At 37.0% G+C, this 14723-nt stretch overlaps 2 protein-coding genes across 20 annotated transcripts in view; both read right to left on the bottom strand.

Annotated features, from left to right (window-relative positions):
* The window catches only part of LOC127372504 (CMRF35-like molecule 8), a 38481-nt gene that overhangs the window by 10908 nt on the left and 12850 nt on the right, over positions 1 to 14723 (bottom strand). The window contains exons 4-10 of one of the 19 annotated variants that reach the window (XR_007886684.1): positions 10648 to 10819; positions 4657 to 4842; positions 2784 to 3078; positions 2164 to 2490; positions 1236 to 1307; positions 941 to 1030; positions 98 to 150 (exon numbers count right to left, since the gene is read on the bottom strand). The exons of 2 other annotated variants lie outside the window; for them this stretch is intronic. Coding sequence is in view for 15 of the 17 variants with exons in the window: in XM_051416304.1 (XP_051272264.1) it covers positions 8612 to 8887; positions 9286 to 9335; positions 9935 to 10021; positions 10156 to 10266; positions 10456 to 10770; positions 11097 to 11393; positions 13641 to 13946 (1442 nt within the window). In the remaining 2 variants the exon portion in view is untranslated. 16 more of the 19 variants (XR_007886682.1, XM_051416304.1, XM_051416313.1 and 13 more) reach the window with 16 other exon arrangements.
* Positions 7880 to 14723, bottom strand: part of LOC127372507 (polymeric immunoglobulin receptor) — a 31210-nt gene continuing 24366 nt past the window's right edge. The window contains exon 8 of the mRNA XM_051416319.1: positions 7880 to 8589. The gene's annotated coding sequence lies outside the window, so the exon portion shown is untranslated. The remainder of the gene's footprint in view (positions 8590 to 14723) is intronic.

Consider the following 14723-nt stretch of genomic DNA (forward strand, 5'->3'; position numbering starts at 1 on the left):
AATCTTGTGTGGTAACCAAAACACTGCTTTTGGGTATAGTTTAGATGTAATTGTTACTTAAATAATATATATTTATATTCATATTTCACACACTAACCTGTTTGCTTTTCCTTCATGCTCCTCTCCTTGTTTTCTTACAAGGTGCAAATCCTGTCAAAAATAGGAAAGAAAGAGAAATGGTTTTGTAGTAGAAATGAATGAGAAATGACCATACATTGTCAGTATTCATGTAGATAAAGTATAGAGTGCTACAGGGATTTTTCTATTCGTGCAAACGCAATGTTAGACTACATAACTACAACATGGTTGCATGACTTCAACGTCAACACTAAACATCCAACTTGTAATTAATGGACCAGTGTGTAGGATTTAGTGGCATCTAGAGATGAAGTTGCAGATAAACTAACTGAACACTGTTCGCATCTTCATTTAATGACCTGGAAATGAGAACAAGCTGTGTGTAGATAAGAACAGCTCATCATAAGGTAACACAAACACAACAATTCCCATATTCAGGTGATTATACACTAATGAAAACATATCTATGAATATTATATTCCATTTCTGCCAATAGATCCTCCTAAATGTTACACACTGGACTTAAAATCCTTTAATTAAAATCTACAATCACAACCATCTAACCAAAAACCCACTGAGTCGAAGGAACCGGAGGCTAAGATACTGCTACTACTATAGCTTTTGGTACATTATGGAGGAGGCCTGAAAATATACTGGAACCCTTAACAATGTCTTTTATTACTGTTTTACATGATAGGGCTGCCACTTTAAAGTTTGAACACTTAATTTATCTGAATTAATGAAACCCAATCTACGTACCCGGCCCATAAAATATATTTTGTTGTTACGGTTAAAATGTGTTGATGGTCTGTTTGTGTGTGAGTGGAGGTGTTTGATGGAAACTAGTGAAGGACTATCTTACGTGTGTAGATGAAGTATGAAGTGAGCATCAGCAGCAACAGCAGCACATCCAGAGAGAGAGCCAGAGCAATGGTCTGCACAGATGTGAGATCTGCACAAGAAAACAAGACATCAAATAATACATCCAAAAAATAACCCCATCAACACCTAGCATTAACATCCAGAGCTGGTTGTGTTGAGGGATTTTACAAATGATTAACTGTTTGTAGTGAGAGGTATTTCCCCATTGTCATTTAGTTCTGTTTCTAAACTAGATTTAGGCCTGAAGGTTTAAAATAACAAACATGCTTACTTACCAAAGGCGTCATTAGAAACAATAGCTGGTTGTGTTACAGGTGGTGATGAGGTTGCAGAGGGAATTGTTGACACTGAAAACAAACAGAAATGTATTTTAGTTGTGCCTGCAAACAACAACATATTTACAAGGTTTGAATTGTCAAACTAAGAAGGAGGAAATAAATTAGGTATTTAAGAAAAACCAACAGGAGTGCCAGACAGCAGCATTATAAACATATTATTCCTAATTTTAGGGCTCAACAATAAGGATTGCCCACAAATAACACTCCTCTTTGGGTAACTCACTGGCCCGATCGGACAAGTGGTGAAAAATCTGAACTGAACTGCATTTTTCTAGAGCTGATGGAAGTAACTAAAGAGTGAGCCATCTCACTTCCTTCTGGTCTCTGTTGAGAGTTGCACATTCTCAATTGGGCAAGTAGTGAGAAAGTTGTGGAGGGTCAAGAAAACGTTTAGGAGTTTAGTTGGGTGGTGTTAGAGGATGTGGGCGAATCGAGGTGAGGCAAGGTGGATAGAATTACGTTGTTTTTCAAAGGCGTGTGTTGAGTTAAAACTCAGGAAAAGCAGCTGGAGGAAACTACAGTCTCCGGTGGAGTGATTAAACCGGCGTACCGCTGACGAAACAAAAAAATGAGGAAACGTCATTCATTCATTACAACCAGGGGTGAAAAGAGTACCAAAAAAATCCACTCAAGTAAAAGTACTGTTACCTTGATGAAATTTTACTTAAGTAAAAGTACTGGTGTAAAAATCTACTCGAGTAAAAGTAAAAAGTAGTTCATTTAAAATGTACTCTCTCCCCATACAATAAAAAAAAAGTACAAGAACATACACAAAGCTCAAACTCACATTTTTTATTAAAGAAACGACTAGATCACAGATACAGTTACAGTTCCTCCTTAATTACTCAATGAACTTGCTATTTACTTTGAGCAGGAGCTGGTCTTCAAGTAGAGCTCATTCTAGCTGGGTTTGCAGTGAACAGCAGTCCAGCACAGCTGAAGATGCGTTCACAAGCAGCAGAAGCAGGCAGGCCAGTGTTGAGTTTGAGAGAGAGCTTTTTGATGAGAGGAAAAGAGTTCAGTAGGTCCATTTTGTCTGAGACACAGGCAAGGAACCCATCTAGCTCACTTGTGCCTTTTGACCTTTTGGACTTCAGTGATGAGAATAAATCGTCCTCATCTGATGAGTGGCCGACGTGCTCCATCTCATCCTCTGTCTTGTGCTCAATGTGATGCTTCACGTAGGCCAAACCTGTGTTAAGTGACAAATACACACAAAGCACACTCATAATGTTGCCATTACAAAAACCAAAACATTCTCTACACTCATGTAGACAGGCTCATTATTCTGTTGCATGTATGATATTGGACCAAGCCTTCTTAAAGGTTGAAGTGCTAAAGAAGTGGAGACTCCTCTTCTTCAAACTGTGTGTGAGGTGACCAGCATCTACAGTAGGTGATACACTGACTATATGTAGTTTATACATCCCCCGGCCCACCAATAATCCAAATGATACCTTTAATAATGAGTGATGAAAATCATACCTGCTTCTATGACGTTGGCTTTCTCAGTCCAAGTGGTCTTGAATTTTGGCAGAAGGATGGCTGCAGCTATCAGTTCAGGGTCTCCCATCATCCCACCTGAATGGCTCTGATTAATGGTAGGCACAACCTGCAGGATACTTCCAGTCGTCCGAGTTTTGCTGCTAACTGGAAGATCACTGGCAGCAGCCATCCCGTGTGTGTGTTCGTCTCTGACTGAAGGATGTTTAAGGCCTTCGTCACAGGCTTCATCACTGTGCAGTACTGGGTCAAGAAGGCGATTTCAGCCGGACTCAGCCTATATGACATAAAGCAATGCTTGTGCTGGTTGGAAGCAGAGTTTTTGTAGGTGGATAGCTGCGTCTCTTTCGGGATACAAAGTTTACATTGCATGATGAAATTGTTGTCATTAGCAGACTTGAACTCAAAGAAGTCCTTTAAGTTTGTCCAGGGATTGGCCTCACGTTCTCCGTGCGTCTCTCTGTGTCCCAAATTCAACCCTTCTCCATCGATACTCTTGTCTCCATCCGTCTCCATCATCTTTTAGCTAGCTCCTCTGTGGCACCAACGTCTCGATGTTTCTGACCTTCTGGCGCTGCAGTTGTCCAGAGCCAATCAGATGGACCGTTACTGGCGCGCAGACGCAGTGCAACTTCATCTATTTATTTTTACTTTGTAACGGAAGCTATTTAAAATGTAGTGTGGTAAATTACTTCCAACAATATGTACTTAAGTAAAAGTAAAATTACTGAATTTAAAAATTACTCAAAAAAGTACAAGTACACAAAATAACTACTCAATTACAGTAACGAGAGTAAATGTAACTTGTTACTTTCCACCCCTGATTACAACCACCTGTGGGAAAAAGTCGGCGTCTTGGCCAAACAAAGGGAAGGCAGCAGGTCAGACGTGAGATACGAGAGGACGCCACTGCTGAGAATAAATGAATAAATATGATTATTTAATATTGAATATTTGATTTTGATGTGACCCCTGAGTTTATTAATGTTAAGAACAATTTGAAATGTTTAGTCACATCATCAGCCTAATTTGCTTAATCTATGGTTTACTTTGTTACTTCATTAACTCTTGTGAATGATAACGTGAGTCTAATTAAGAATTAGTTAAATTAGTAGACATTTTTAAATGTGTAATTTATTTAAATAAGTGATTTGTTTCAATGAGAGAATTAAGTAAAAAGTGTACATCAGAATTAAGAAATCTTTAATTTATTAAAAGAAGCGATTTTGTTGCATAATTGCATTATATGGAAAATAATTGCATTTTTGGTACATTTCTGTTTCTTTTAAGGTTAGCAACCTATCTATCTATCTATCTATCTATCTATCTATCTATCTATCTATCTATCTACAAGAGATCTGTTGCATAATTAAACAAATGTTTCGATGAAGACTGAAAATAAAAACAGACAAGAAGATTGAGTTGTCCCTTTGCAACTTTAAGAGAGATCCAGGCTATTTTCAAGTTTGGGCAGGAGCTGAGGCAAAACCTAGGGAGAACTTGACAGCGTGTCAAGTAAAAAATGACGCTTTGCAGATGTAGACAACTTGATTGCGATATGCAATACATGTTCCCCAAGGGTTCCAAGAGGAGGGAAATGTTCTGCAAGTTTCAACAGAACAAATCTTATAATTGATGAGTATTTATTAAAGGAAACAAAACATTTTGATAGCTGTGAGGAGTAGGGATGACCTTTTGTAAAAATAAAGTATTGAACAGAGTAGTATAACCTTGTGTAATGATTAGGGGATCAAAAGAATTGTCAAATAAAAAGGTAATGACTTTAAAAGGGCTTCATTTATCTCAGTTTACCCAATAAACAACCAGAAGGAGGCAGCAGCATTTGACCACTCACCTACAGTCATCAAGAATCTGTGGAAGAATGTGTTACTGCGTCTTCTGTCAGTGCTTTCTGCTCCACACCAGTATGTCCCACTGTCGTCTGCTGTTACTTCTCTCACTGTTATGGTGATATTTCTCTTCTCTTTGTCTTCCTTCATGGAAAACTTTGTGTTCTTCTTTTGCTGTGTAGTGATCAGTGGTTGACATATAGATGGATCTTCTCCCTTACAGATGAATTTCTTTATCGGAGGATCATTTTTATATTCACACCAGTATGTAAAATTCTGTCCAATAGTTGGAGACTTTGTGAATGTCCTAATATCTGTAGACAGACAGCATTGACTGTATTTAACAACATATTTCAGAGAGACCTCAGTTATATGTGTGAGTGAATCAAACCTAGAAGTGTCAGATGTGTGCTGCTCACCTTCAACCTTCAGTTGGATTTTTCTGAGTCCAGTTTGGTAATTTCCTTTATTCACTCCACACCAGTAGAGACCAGCATCATGTGAGGACACATTACTGATGGACACACTGAATCCTCTGTTGGTTTCTGTGAGAGTGAATGTCCCGTTTGACTTTACAGAAGATCTCGTTGATAAAATCTCCTCACAAGTGAAATTATTCTCTCTGCAGATAAACTTGACACTGGACCTGTGTTTGTTTCCTGGATAATCACATGTGATGGTGGTTTTAGCCGTTCTGTACGCAGTTTGAAGAAATCCCTGGCAGCCATCTTTCTTTGCAGAGGAAAAAGAAAAAGGAAAATATGTGAAATCTGTTTATTATGTGGAATTTTATTTCCAAAGTCTGGGAAGAAATGTCTGTTTTTGAGATAGTTTGCTTGTGTAATACCTCAGTTCTTTTTAATGTATCACCAAACTACAGGCAGGTTTTATTTCTGAAATGTGACACACTACGCAGCCTCAATGCCACGACTCCCACAGTTGTTGCTGCTTGTTGCATTTTTTAAAAATCATTTAAAAAAATATTCTGGGAGGGAAAGTTCTAGCTCTTTAACATAGTTACACAATGAATTAACAAAGGACATTAGAGAGAGAGAGAGAGAGAGAGAGAGAGAGAGAGAGAGAGAGTAATACAAAACAATTCTTACCAGCTTTCACTTTAACTTTAACTTCGTCTGATGAGTTCTGTCCTTGATAAAATTCACACTCGTATTCCCCAAAGTTCTCCTGTTGAAGTTGTTTGATGGCCACTTTGAGTCTTTTATTTTTTGTATCATGATACAGAGAATATCTGCCTTCGTTTTCCCACTGATCCCTTTGAGTACTTCGTATTTTTGTTTTTTTTGGAGGAACTACTCTTAAACAAGTGTGTGCGGCGTGCCTGTTGTTTTGTTTCCGGTCTAGCTAGATCCGGTGTGGTGTTGTAGTTTTTGTAACGTTACTAGTTGTTGCAACAGCATGTGAAAAAACTACAAAGTGTGCTAGGCCAAAAAGAACGTTAATCTCACGATAAAAAATGTACGCCGTTAATAACGCGTTTAACTGACTGCACTATATAAAATACATTTATAATATTATTTTTACATTTCTGACTCAACTGAGATGTCTCTACTGCACCGATGTTACTACCTGTAAATTATATATGAGCCTATTTAAAGGCCGAGTAATGCAAAATAAATAAACAAATAAAACTTAAATAAAAAGGTGATATATCATCAAACTGCCAGAATCTTAAAAATTACAGTGATATGAATTTTGTTCGTCTGCCCAACCCTCCTTTATATTACAACCCATAAATGTTACCGCCTGTCCACCATAAAAGGTTTTGTGTTATTTCTTTACAGAATATGTTGAAAAAAGATTTTTAGAGTCAACGCAGTAACATTAATTCATCTGTAATATAAGTTATCAGGTATTAATAATTTGTTTACCTGCCATCAGTGAGAGGAGGAGCAGAAAGATCTTCATCATGTTGGTCTTGCTGCTCCTTGGTCAGAATATTAAACTCTAGCTGGTTATTTCACTTCTACAGTCGGTCGGTCTGAAGCGTTTCTTGAATGTCTGTTGTATGTTACCTAAACACTGGTCCTTCCCCTTTATTTTTATACTCCTTCCTCATTATACATTCCTTCTCTAAATAACAGTTACGAGGAAATGAGTGGTGAGTTACGTATGTGAGTAATAAGTTAATTCTGTCTACATATACCGTCTATAAATGTAAAAACAAGTTAATGGGAGAATAAATGGAAGAACTTAATTTTATTAATACATAAAGGAGAAGTTGGGATTTGAACGGTGTTAATATCAGCAGACATTGTTCTTTAAAGCCAGAAGCTACTAAAAGTTTATAACAGAGACATATAGGAACTGAAAACAGTTGTGATGACTCTACATATGACTTAAATGATAATAATAAAATGATAGTAATCATGATACACCCCACCCACTGTCTACAGGTTGTTTTACAGTCTTGCATCATCAAACTTAAACTATATAAAGCAAACAGGATGTGAATCATATTAAATTCCCTTCACAATGCAAATTACCAGGAGAAATGCTCACTAATGAGGTGGAACCTTACACTTAGCTTTCCATATGTCACACTTTAATCAAGAAACCTGCACTGACCATTAAATCGTTCACATGAAAATCTTTGTAAATCAAGATTGTTGTTAAACTGGATGCCACCAAATATCTACAGCAGGGGTCGTCAAATGCTTTGTCCGAGGGTCAGAGATATTCTAAAGCGTCAGACTTTCAAATGAAAAAATGAAATCAAGTTAGGCCTAATTAATTTAATTTAATATTTTCACTTTGAATGTTATTTATAAATGTTAATATTATTATTTGTTATTGTGTTGTCCTTGTGGCACTCATTTCTTTTGCTAGTTTGTTTTGTGATGAATGTTGTTGCTTATTACATTTTTTATATCATGCTTCAGTTGTGGGCGGCTGTCGCTCGGAGTCAGAGCAGGTTGTCCATTATTTGGAAGGTTGTTCCATCCATCCATTGTATGAGCTGATATTGTAGAGAAAACATGTTGTGAAAAATATATTGTCAGTGAACATTTTACTGATCTGTATCAGCATTTTGCTACTTGGCAGAAATGTTAACATTTCCTCATGATGAGTACTTTAAAGGTCAAATTTTAAGACATCTGTTCATTTGCATGTCCCTTAAATAATGTCATATTTTCTGGTTTATATGTAGTCACATGTACAAGTACAATTAGTTATATCAGTGATAGAATGAAGACAACCACTCCAAGCAAAGGTAAACCTTTTTTAATATCACTATATGAACTATTTTTGTTAATCAAATACAGTGTTATTTAAAATCCAAAAGAAAAAAGTGACACATTGTACAAATGCAGTATTTTAGTAAAAAAGGAACATTTCAAAAAGATTTGTTTTTACACAATAAAACAACAACTGATGCATAACATATTGCACATAGAATAAACTGTATATACAGAATATAAATTACATTAGTATCAGTCTGCGGGTGATGTTTGGTATCAATGTTTAAAAAACCAACAGCAGTAAAAGTGCAAATTGTTGACGTACTGACTGGTTATTACTTTAATCTAAAATGTTTATATTTGATTCACAATATTCTTGTAGCATTCAGTATTTGAGATTAAAGAGATCCATTAAAACAGGTAAATACATGGCACGGCCATAATTTATGTAAATAAACTGACTTTACTCATGATAATATAAGATAAATCAAGAGTGTTAACATTTTTGGTTTCAGGGTTAAATCCATGCTTTTTCCAAATAGTCTTTAATTCAAAACCACGAGTCCTCAAACTTTACATTTTCATATTCCTGTAATTGTATCTAACCTTACCCTCAATATGGACCAGTTCAACCAGGACCGACACATTCATGTTACTTCAGGGCCCAGAGTAATGTAATTTCTAAAGTCTGTGTATTGTTTGAATACTAAAAAACAAATCCCATCACAAATGAACGAGGTGAAAACTGCCAGGACCTTCCTCACTGTGGCTTGTTGACAGTAGAATAGAAAGGGTCTGCAGAAGATCTGGATGGGTGGTTGACCGTTGAGTAGGTGGGATGTTGATCACCGTCCCTCACAGTAAAATATGTGTCACCACCAACGTCACCAGAGCTGCTCTGAAAGTTGATGTTGGAGTGATGATGTGGGGCAGAAGAGGGGTTTGTGGGAAAGTTGGCAGTGACATAAATAGTTTTAAGTGCAGTTCCTGAGTCTGGCTTCTGGGGGAGCTCCTGTATCTCCTCATAGGTACGATCCTTTCAGAGCAAAACACAGGATGAATAGTTCATATGCATCAATAATCCTAACAATAAGCATTAACCATACAGTTTAACATCATCTGGTTTGCCCCCAAAACTAATAATTGCTCTTTAAACCTTTTGTTTGTCTCCCCCTTCTGGCAGTGAGAGTAATTACACATAAACACAAGAAGACTTCTTCCACAGTGTGTTACAGTCAGTGCTCAATACAAAATCCAACTGATATCAAACTGTCTTCGTCTGTCATTGAGATAGACGTTGTAGGTTGAAGTAAATTACAAAGCATTGGTTGAAGACTTTAAATTAAAACTAACATACATTTTTGATGCTTGTGGCATCCTGCATCTATGTGTCCGTTTCCAATTACAGACATTTACATAAATATATAAACTTACCTCTTTGTTGTTCTTTGCTTCTCCGTTTCTTGTGGTTTGTGAACACAGTCCTGACGGAGAAAAATGAGAAAACAGAAGAACAATCAGGATCTACTGACCAGGGAAGAACCAACACAGTTACACCTGCTAATGTTTGTTTTTAAAGCCTTTATGATTTAACTATAGTATACACACAGTTCTTGGGGCTTTTTTGGGGATTGTTGTGGCCTAAAATGCCTGATTCCACATCAGATTTGAGACATTGCGATGCCTGTTGTGTTTTTTTTGCAATGATATTGTGAGAGAAAGTGAAAATTAGAAAAATGGTTATGATTTTTTTGCTGTGAATTTAATTAAAAATGTAAAGCTTATTCCGGTGAGAATAAAATCACACAGTTTGAAGGGTAAATGTGAGACGTTCGTGTTGCACATGTCTGCGTGGTCTGAATCCTCACAACTACAAACGAGAACGTGAGTTTGGTGACGTATGGCTCAATGTTTTGTGCAGGAAACTACAATGATTGGTCAAATTTGTTTAAAAAGTTACAGTGACAGGACAATTAATTGGTTTATTGTTGTGACTGCAACTTCTCCGAGGGGCTGGTAAGTGTGTATCCTGAATGTGTGTTAATGTGTGTGTTTGATATTGTGCAAACTGGAAATCTCTTACCTTTGTAGAAAAAAAGCACAATGAGCAACAGCGCCAGCACAACGACACAGATGACCACAACAATGGTGACAGTTAACACAGAGCTACCTGCAAGAGAGAAAAGCACACAACAAAAGGACGATTATAAACTTATTTAAACAACTATTAACACAAAATCAATAACCGTAACATCTTCCTGCCCCTCTGCCTCTGCTGCAACAGCTCTCAGAAAACACTCTCACCACCACTCTCAGCAGGTGCAACGGTTGATTGGGTTGAAGCAACCGACAATGTAGCAACAGGATGATCGGATGTTGATGAAGTAATAGAGGGTGTCGATGTGGTTGGAGACACTGAAAATAGATTTAACAGATTGCAGTGAAGTGTAGAAAATAAGAAATATAATTTGGTAAAATCTGGTAAAGAAAATCCATAAAAAAAAGAAAGAAAATGCCATCATGAACCTGGTAATCAAATTGTCAGGTTTACATATAAACAGGAGTCAGATTACATCCAAACAATAAAATAATGTGACCACTCACCTACAGTCAACAAGCATCTGTGGAAGAATGTGTTACTGCGTTTTGTGTCAGTGCTTTCTGCTCCACACCAGTATGTCCCACTGTCGTCTGCTGTTATTTCTCTCACCGTTATGGTTACATTTCTCTTTAATTCGTCTTCCTTCATGGAAAACTTTCCGTTGTTCATGTTGCGCTGTGCAGTGTTTACTAGAGGTTGACATATAGATGGATCTTCTCCCTTACAGATGAATTTCTTTATCGGAGCACCATTTGGATATTCACACCAGTATGTAAAATTCTGTCCAATAGTTGGAGACCTTGTGAATGTCGTAATATCTGTAGACAGACAGCATTGACTGTATTTAACAACATATTTCAGAGAGACCTCAGTTACACTACTCACAAAAAGTTAGGGATATTCAGCTTTCGGATGAAATTTCAGAATGTGTTCAGAAAATGCACTATAAGCTTTCCAGGTGATCTTAATTTGAACTTCTCTACTTAAATGCCCTACTTTCATGATATAATATCACTGTAGCATCAACTTTTGACGTTTTCATTAAATTTCACCTGAAAGTGGAATATCCCTAACTTTTTGTGAGTAGTGTATACAGTATGTGTGAGTGAATCAAACTTAGAAGTGTCAGATGTGTGCTGCTCACCTTCAACCTTCAGTTGGATTTTTCCGAGTCCAGTTCGGTAATTTCCTTCATTCTCTCCACACCAGTAGAGACCAGCATCATGTGAGGACACATTACTGATGGACACATTGAATCCACTGTCAGTTTCTGTGAGATTGTATTTTCTGTTTGACTTTAGGGAAGATTTTGTTGATAAAATCTCCTCGCAGATTAAACCATTGTCTTTGCAGAAAAACTTTGCTGGATAATCACATGTGATGGTGGTTTTAGCTGTTCTGTACGCAGTTTGGTTCAATTGTTGCTGGCAACCATCTTCCTCTGCAAATAAATAACAAAACTAAAAAAAAAAAACTTAACAAGTACATACATTTTATTTCTGTCGTGGTTTTCAAAACCAGAACTAGAACATAAAATAATTATTAAACACATCACCATTTTTCTCAGTAAATATATTACCAAAGGTGCTATTGTCATGAAATTTTCACCAGATGTCGGTAACAACCCATGCAATCCACACATTCAAAGAAACCAAAATAAATAATTTCAGAAATTAAAGTTATGTGTAATAAAATGGAATGACACAGGGAAAAAGTATTGAACAGATTTACTGAAATGTATTTAATACTTCGTACAAAAGCCTTTGTTGGTAATGACAGCTTCAAGACGCCTCCTGTATGGAGATACCAGTCGCATGCATTGCTCAGGTGTGATTTTGGCCCATTCTTCCGCACAAACAGTCTTCAAATCTTGAAGTTTCCGTGGGCCTCGTCTATGAACTCTGATCTTTAGTTCTTTCCATAGATTTTCTATTGGATTCAAGTCAGGTGATTGGCTGGGCCCGTCTAGCAGCTTTATTTTCTTTCTCTGAAACCATTGAGAGTTTCCTTTGCTGTGTGTTTGGGATCATTGTCTTGCTGAAATGTCCACCCTCGTTTCATCCATATCATCCTGGTAGATGGCAGCGGATCTTCATCAAGAATGTCTTGGTACATTTTTCCATTCAGCCTTCCTTCAATTATATGAAGTCTGCCAGTGCCGTATGCTGAAAAACAGCCCCACACCATGATGTTGCCACCTCCAAACTTCACTGTTGGTAAGGTGTTTTTAGGGTGATGTGCAGTACCATTTGACCTCCAAACATGCTGTGTATTATGGCATCCAAAGAGTTGAATTTTGGTCTCATCTGACCAGACTATTCTCCCAGTATTTCACAGGCTTGTCTAAATGTTGTGCAGCAAACTTCAAACGCACTTCAACATGCTTTTTCTTCAGCAATGGAGTCTTGCGCGGTGAGTGTGCATACAGGCCAAGGCGGTTGAGTGCATTACTTATTGTTTTCTTTGAAACAATTGTACCTGCTAATTCCAGGTCTTTCTGAAGCTCTCCACAAGTGGTCTTTGGCTCTTGGACAACTCTTGTGATAATTATTTTCACTCCTTTGTCAGAAATCTTGCGAGGAGCACCTAGTCGTGACCGGTTTATGGTGAAATGATGTTCTTTCCGCTTCCGGATTATGGCCCCAACAATGCTCACTGGAACATTCAGAAGTTTAGAAATCCTTCTGTAACCAATGCCAGTAGTATGTTTTGCAACAATAAGGTTGCAAAGGTCTTGTCAGGGCTCTCTAGTTTTACCCATCATGAGATGTTTCTTGTGTGACATCTTGGTGATGAGACACCTTTCCATAGGCCATCAGTTGGGACTGAACCATCTGATATTAATTTGCACTGACGAGTGACAGGATTGCTTTCTAATTATTGATAGTTTTCAGCTGGTGTCTTGGCTTTCCATGCCTTTTTGCACCTCCCTTTCGTCATGTGTTCAATACTTTTTACCTGTGTCATTTCACATTATTACACATAACTTTAATTTATGGACATCTATGGTTTGATTTCTTTGCATGTGTGGATTGCATGGGTTGTTAACGACATCTGGTGAAAATTTCATGTCAATAGCACCTTTAGAAATATATTTACTGAGAAATTGTGATGTGTTCAATTCTCATTTTACTTGCTGTATTTCACTGGTCCACAGAAAATATATAACATTTAAATTACAGCAAGAATTTGAGACAGTGGCCAAACAGACAAAAAACATAATAACCATAGCAAATAATAAAACCACTGGAGTAGAAATTATAAAAAACATCTGAAAATGCCAGTGTATACAATTCTCTATAAAGCTTGTGACACTGAGTCGGCTGATCAAAATGTGTCACTAATACTGTGCTATGAATGAAATGCATTTAATCATATTAATCAATTTAACATATCAGTTGGTTAAAGACTTTAAAATGATAGTGACTCTAAAGACTGGATTTATGTTTAAGCTCAGGAATAAATGTCACTATATTCATAATGTCACCCAATTTATCTGATATCTGAGGCCTTTTAGGATTAAATCTGTTATCAACAATCATTGGCTCCATGTGCCTCAAAAACATTTGAGTCATTACATGTGCAAATAATGTAAAATTTTATGTTGTGTTTTTTTTGTGTGAAAACATTTTGACCAAGTTTCAATTTTGAGTTCATTAAAAACACATTAAAGGTGAGTGTCTCTTACCAACTTCCACTTTAAATTTCTCTCTGTCTTTCATTCTGTCTTTGTCTTTCTCTTTACATTGGTATTCCCCAAAATCCTTGGTTTGAAGTTGTCTGATGGCCACTCTGAGTTCTTCATTTTGTGTATCATGGTACAGGGAAATGCTGTCTTTGGTTTCCCACACATTCTTTTTAGTAGCTTGTATGAATGTTCCTCTTCGACTAACTACACCAATATTCTTATAATTTCCAGTTGTTTTGGGATATTTGCAGGTGAATTCAACCCATCCTCCTCGGCATCCCTTCACTTCAGACCTGAGCTCACAACCTGTAGATCAGACAAAGACTAAAGTTCACATGATGTCAGATACTGAGACAATCCCAGAGCTACTGCAGCAGTCTAAACTAGTATCAACTGTGTTTTAAAGTAATTTGGAGAATTTTAATCTAGGGCTGTCAAGATTGCTCATAATGACGTTCAATTATGTGTTCTAATAAAACACATAGGTCCAAACTATATTTGAATATCTAATCTCATTCATTATTCCTTAAACCAGTACATAACATAACTATGCCGTCTAAAGGATGTGACCTCTCTGACGTGCTGCAGTCAGCGTATCATCTCCGGTTGTCAGTGTTTGTGGTTGCTGGTAGCATGTCTGCTGCTCCAGCTCCACCCAGATAAATCAGTTATATTCTTCATTATAGCAGCTAATTACAGCTGCTATACATTTAAACTTACACTAGTTCAAGCACTCATAGCTCTCTCCCTTAAACACAGCTCTTTACACACTATTCAGTTCTGCTTCTTACAGTACTTCAGTTTAGCAGTTTAAATTTTCTATTTTCAAACTGGATTTTTTAAATTGCTCAGAGTGCTCTCTCTGTCTGCCATCATTATTACTCGGTTGTAGTTGAATTCACTACTAATTCACGTTTGATGGTCAAGAACAATTCAACATTAATATATGAAAAATCACTGCTTCTATACAAAGGCATTATAAGACATATCAAATTTAAAACATGAGCTGCATGTTCACATGAAATCACAAATACTACCTGTGTAGTAACCTCTTATTAACAGGCTATAGGTTGTATCACTGCT

This window comes from Dicentrarchus labrax, unplaced genomic scaffold (assembly GCF_905237075.1).
Source record: "Dicentrarchus labrax unplaced genomic scaffold, dlabrax2021, whole genome shotgun sequence".
Taxonomy (NCBI): Eukaryota; Metazoa; Chordata; class Actinopteri; family Moronidae; genus Dicentrarchus; species Dicentrarchus labrax.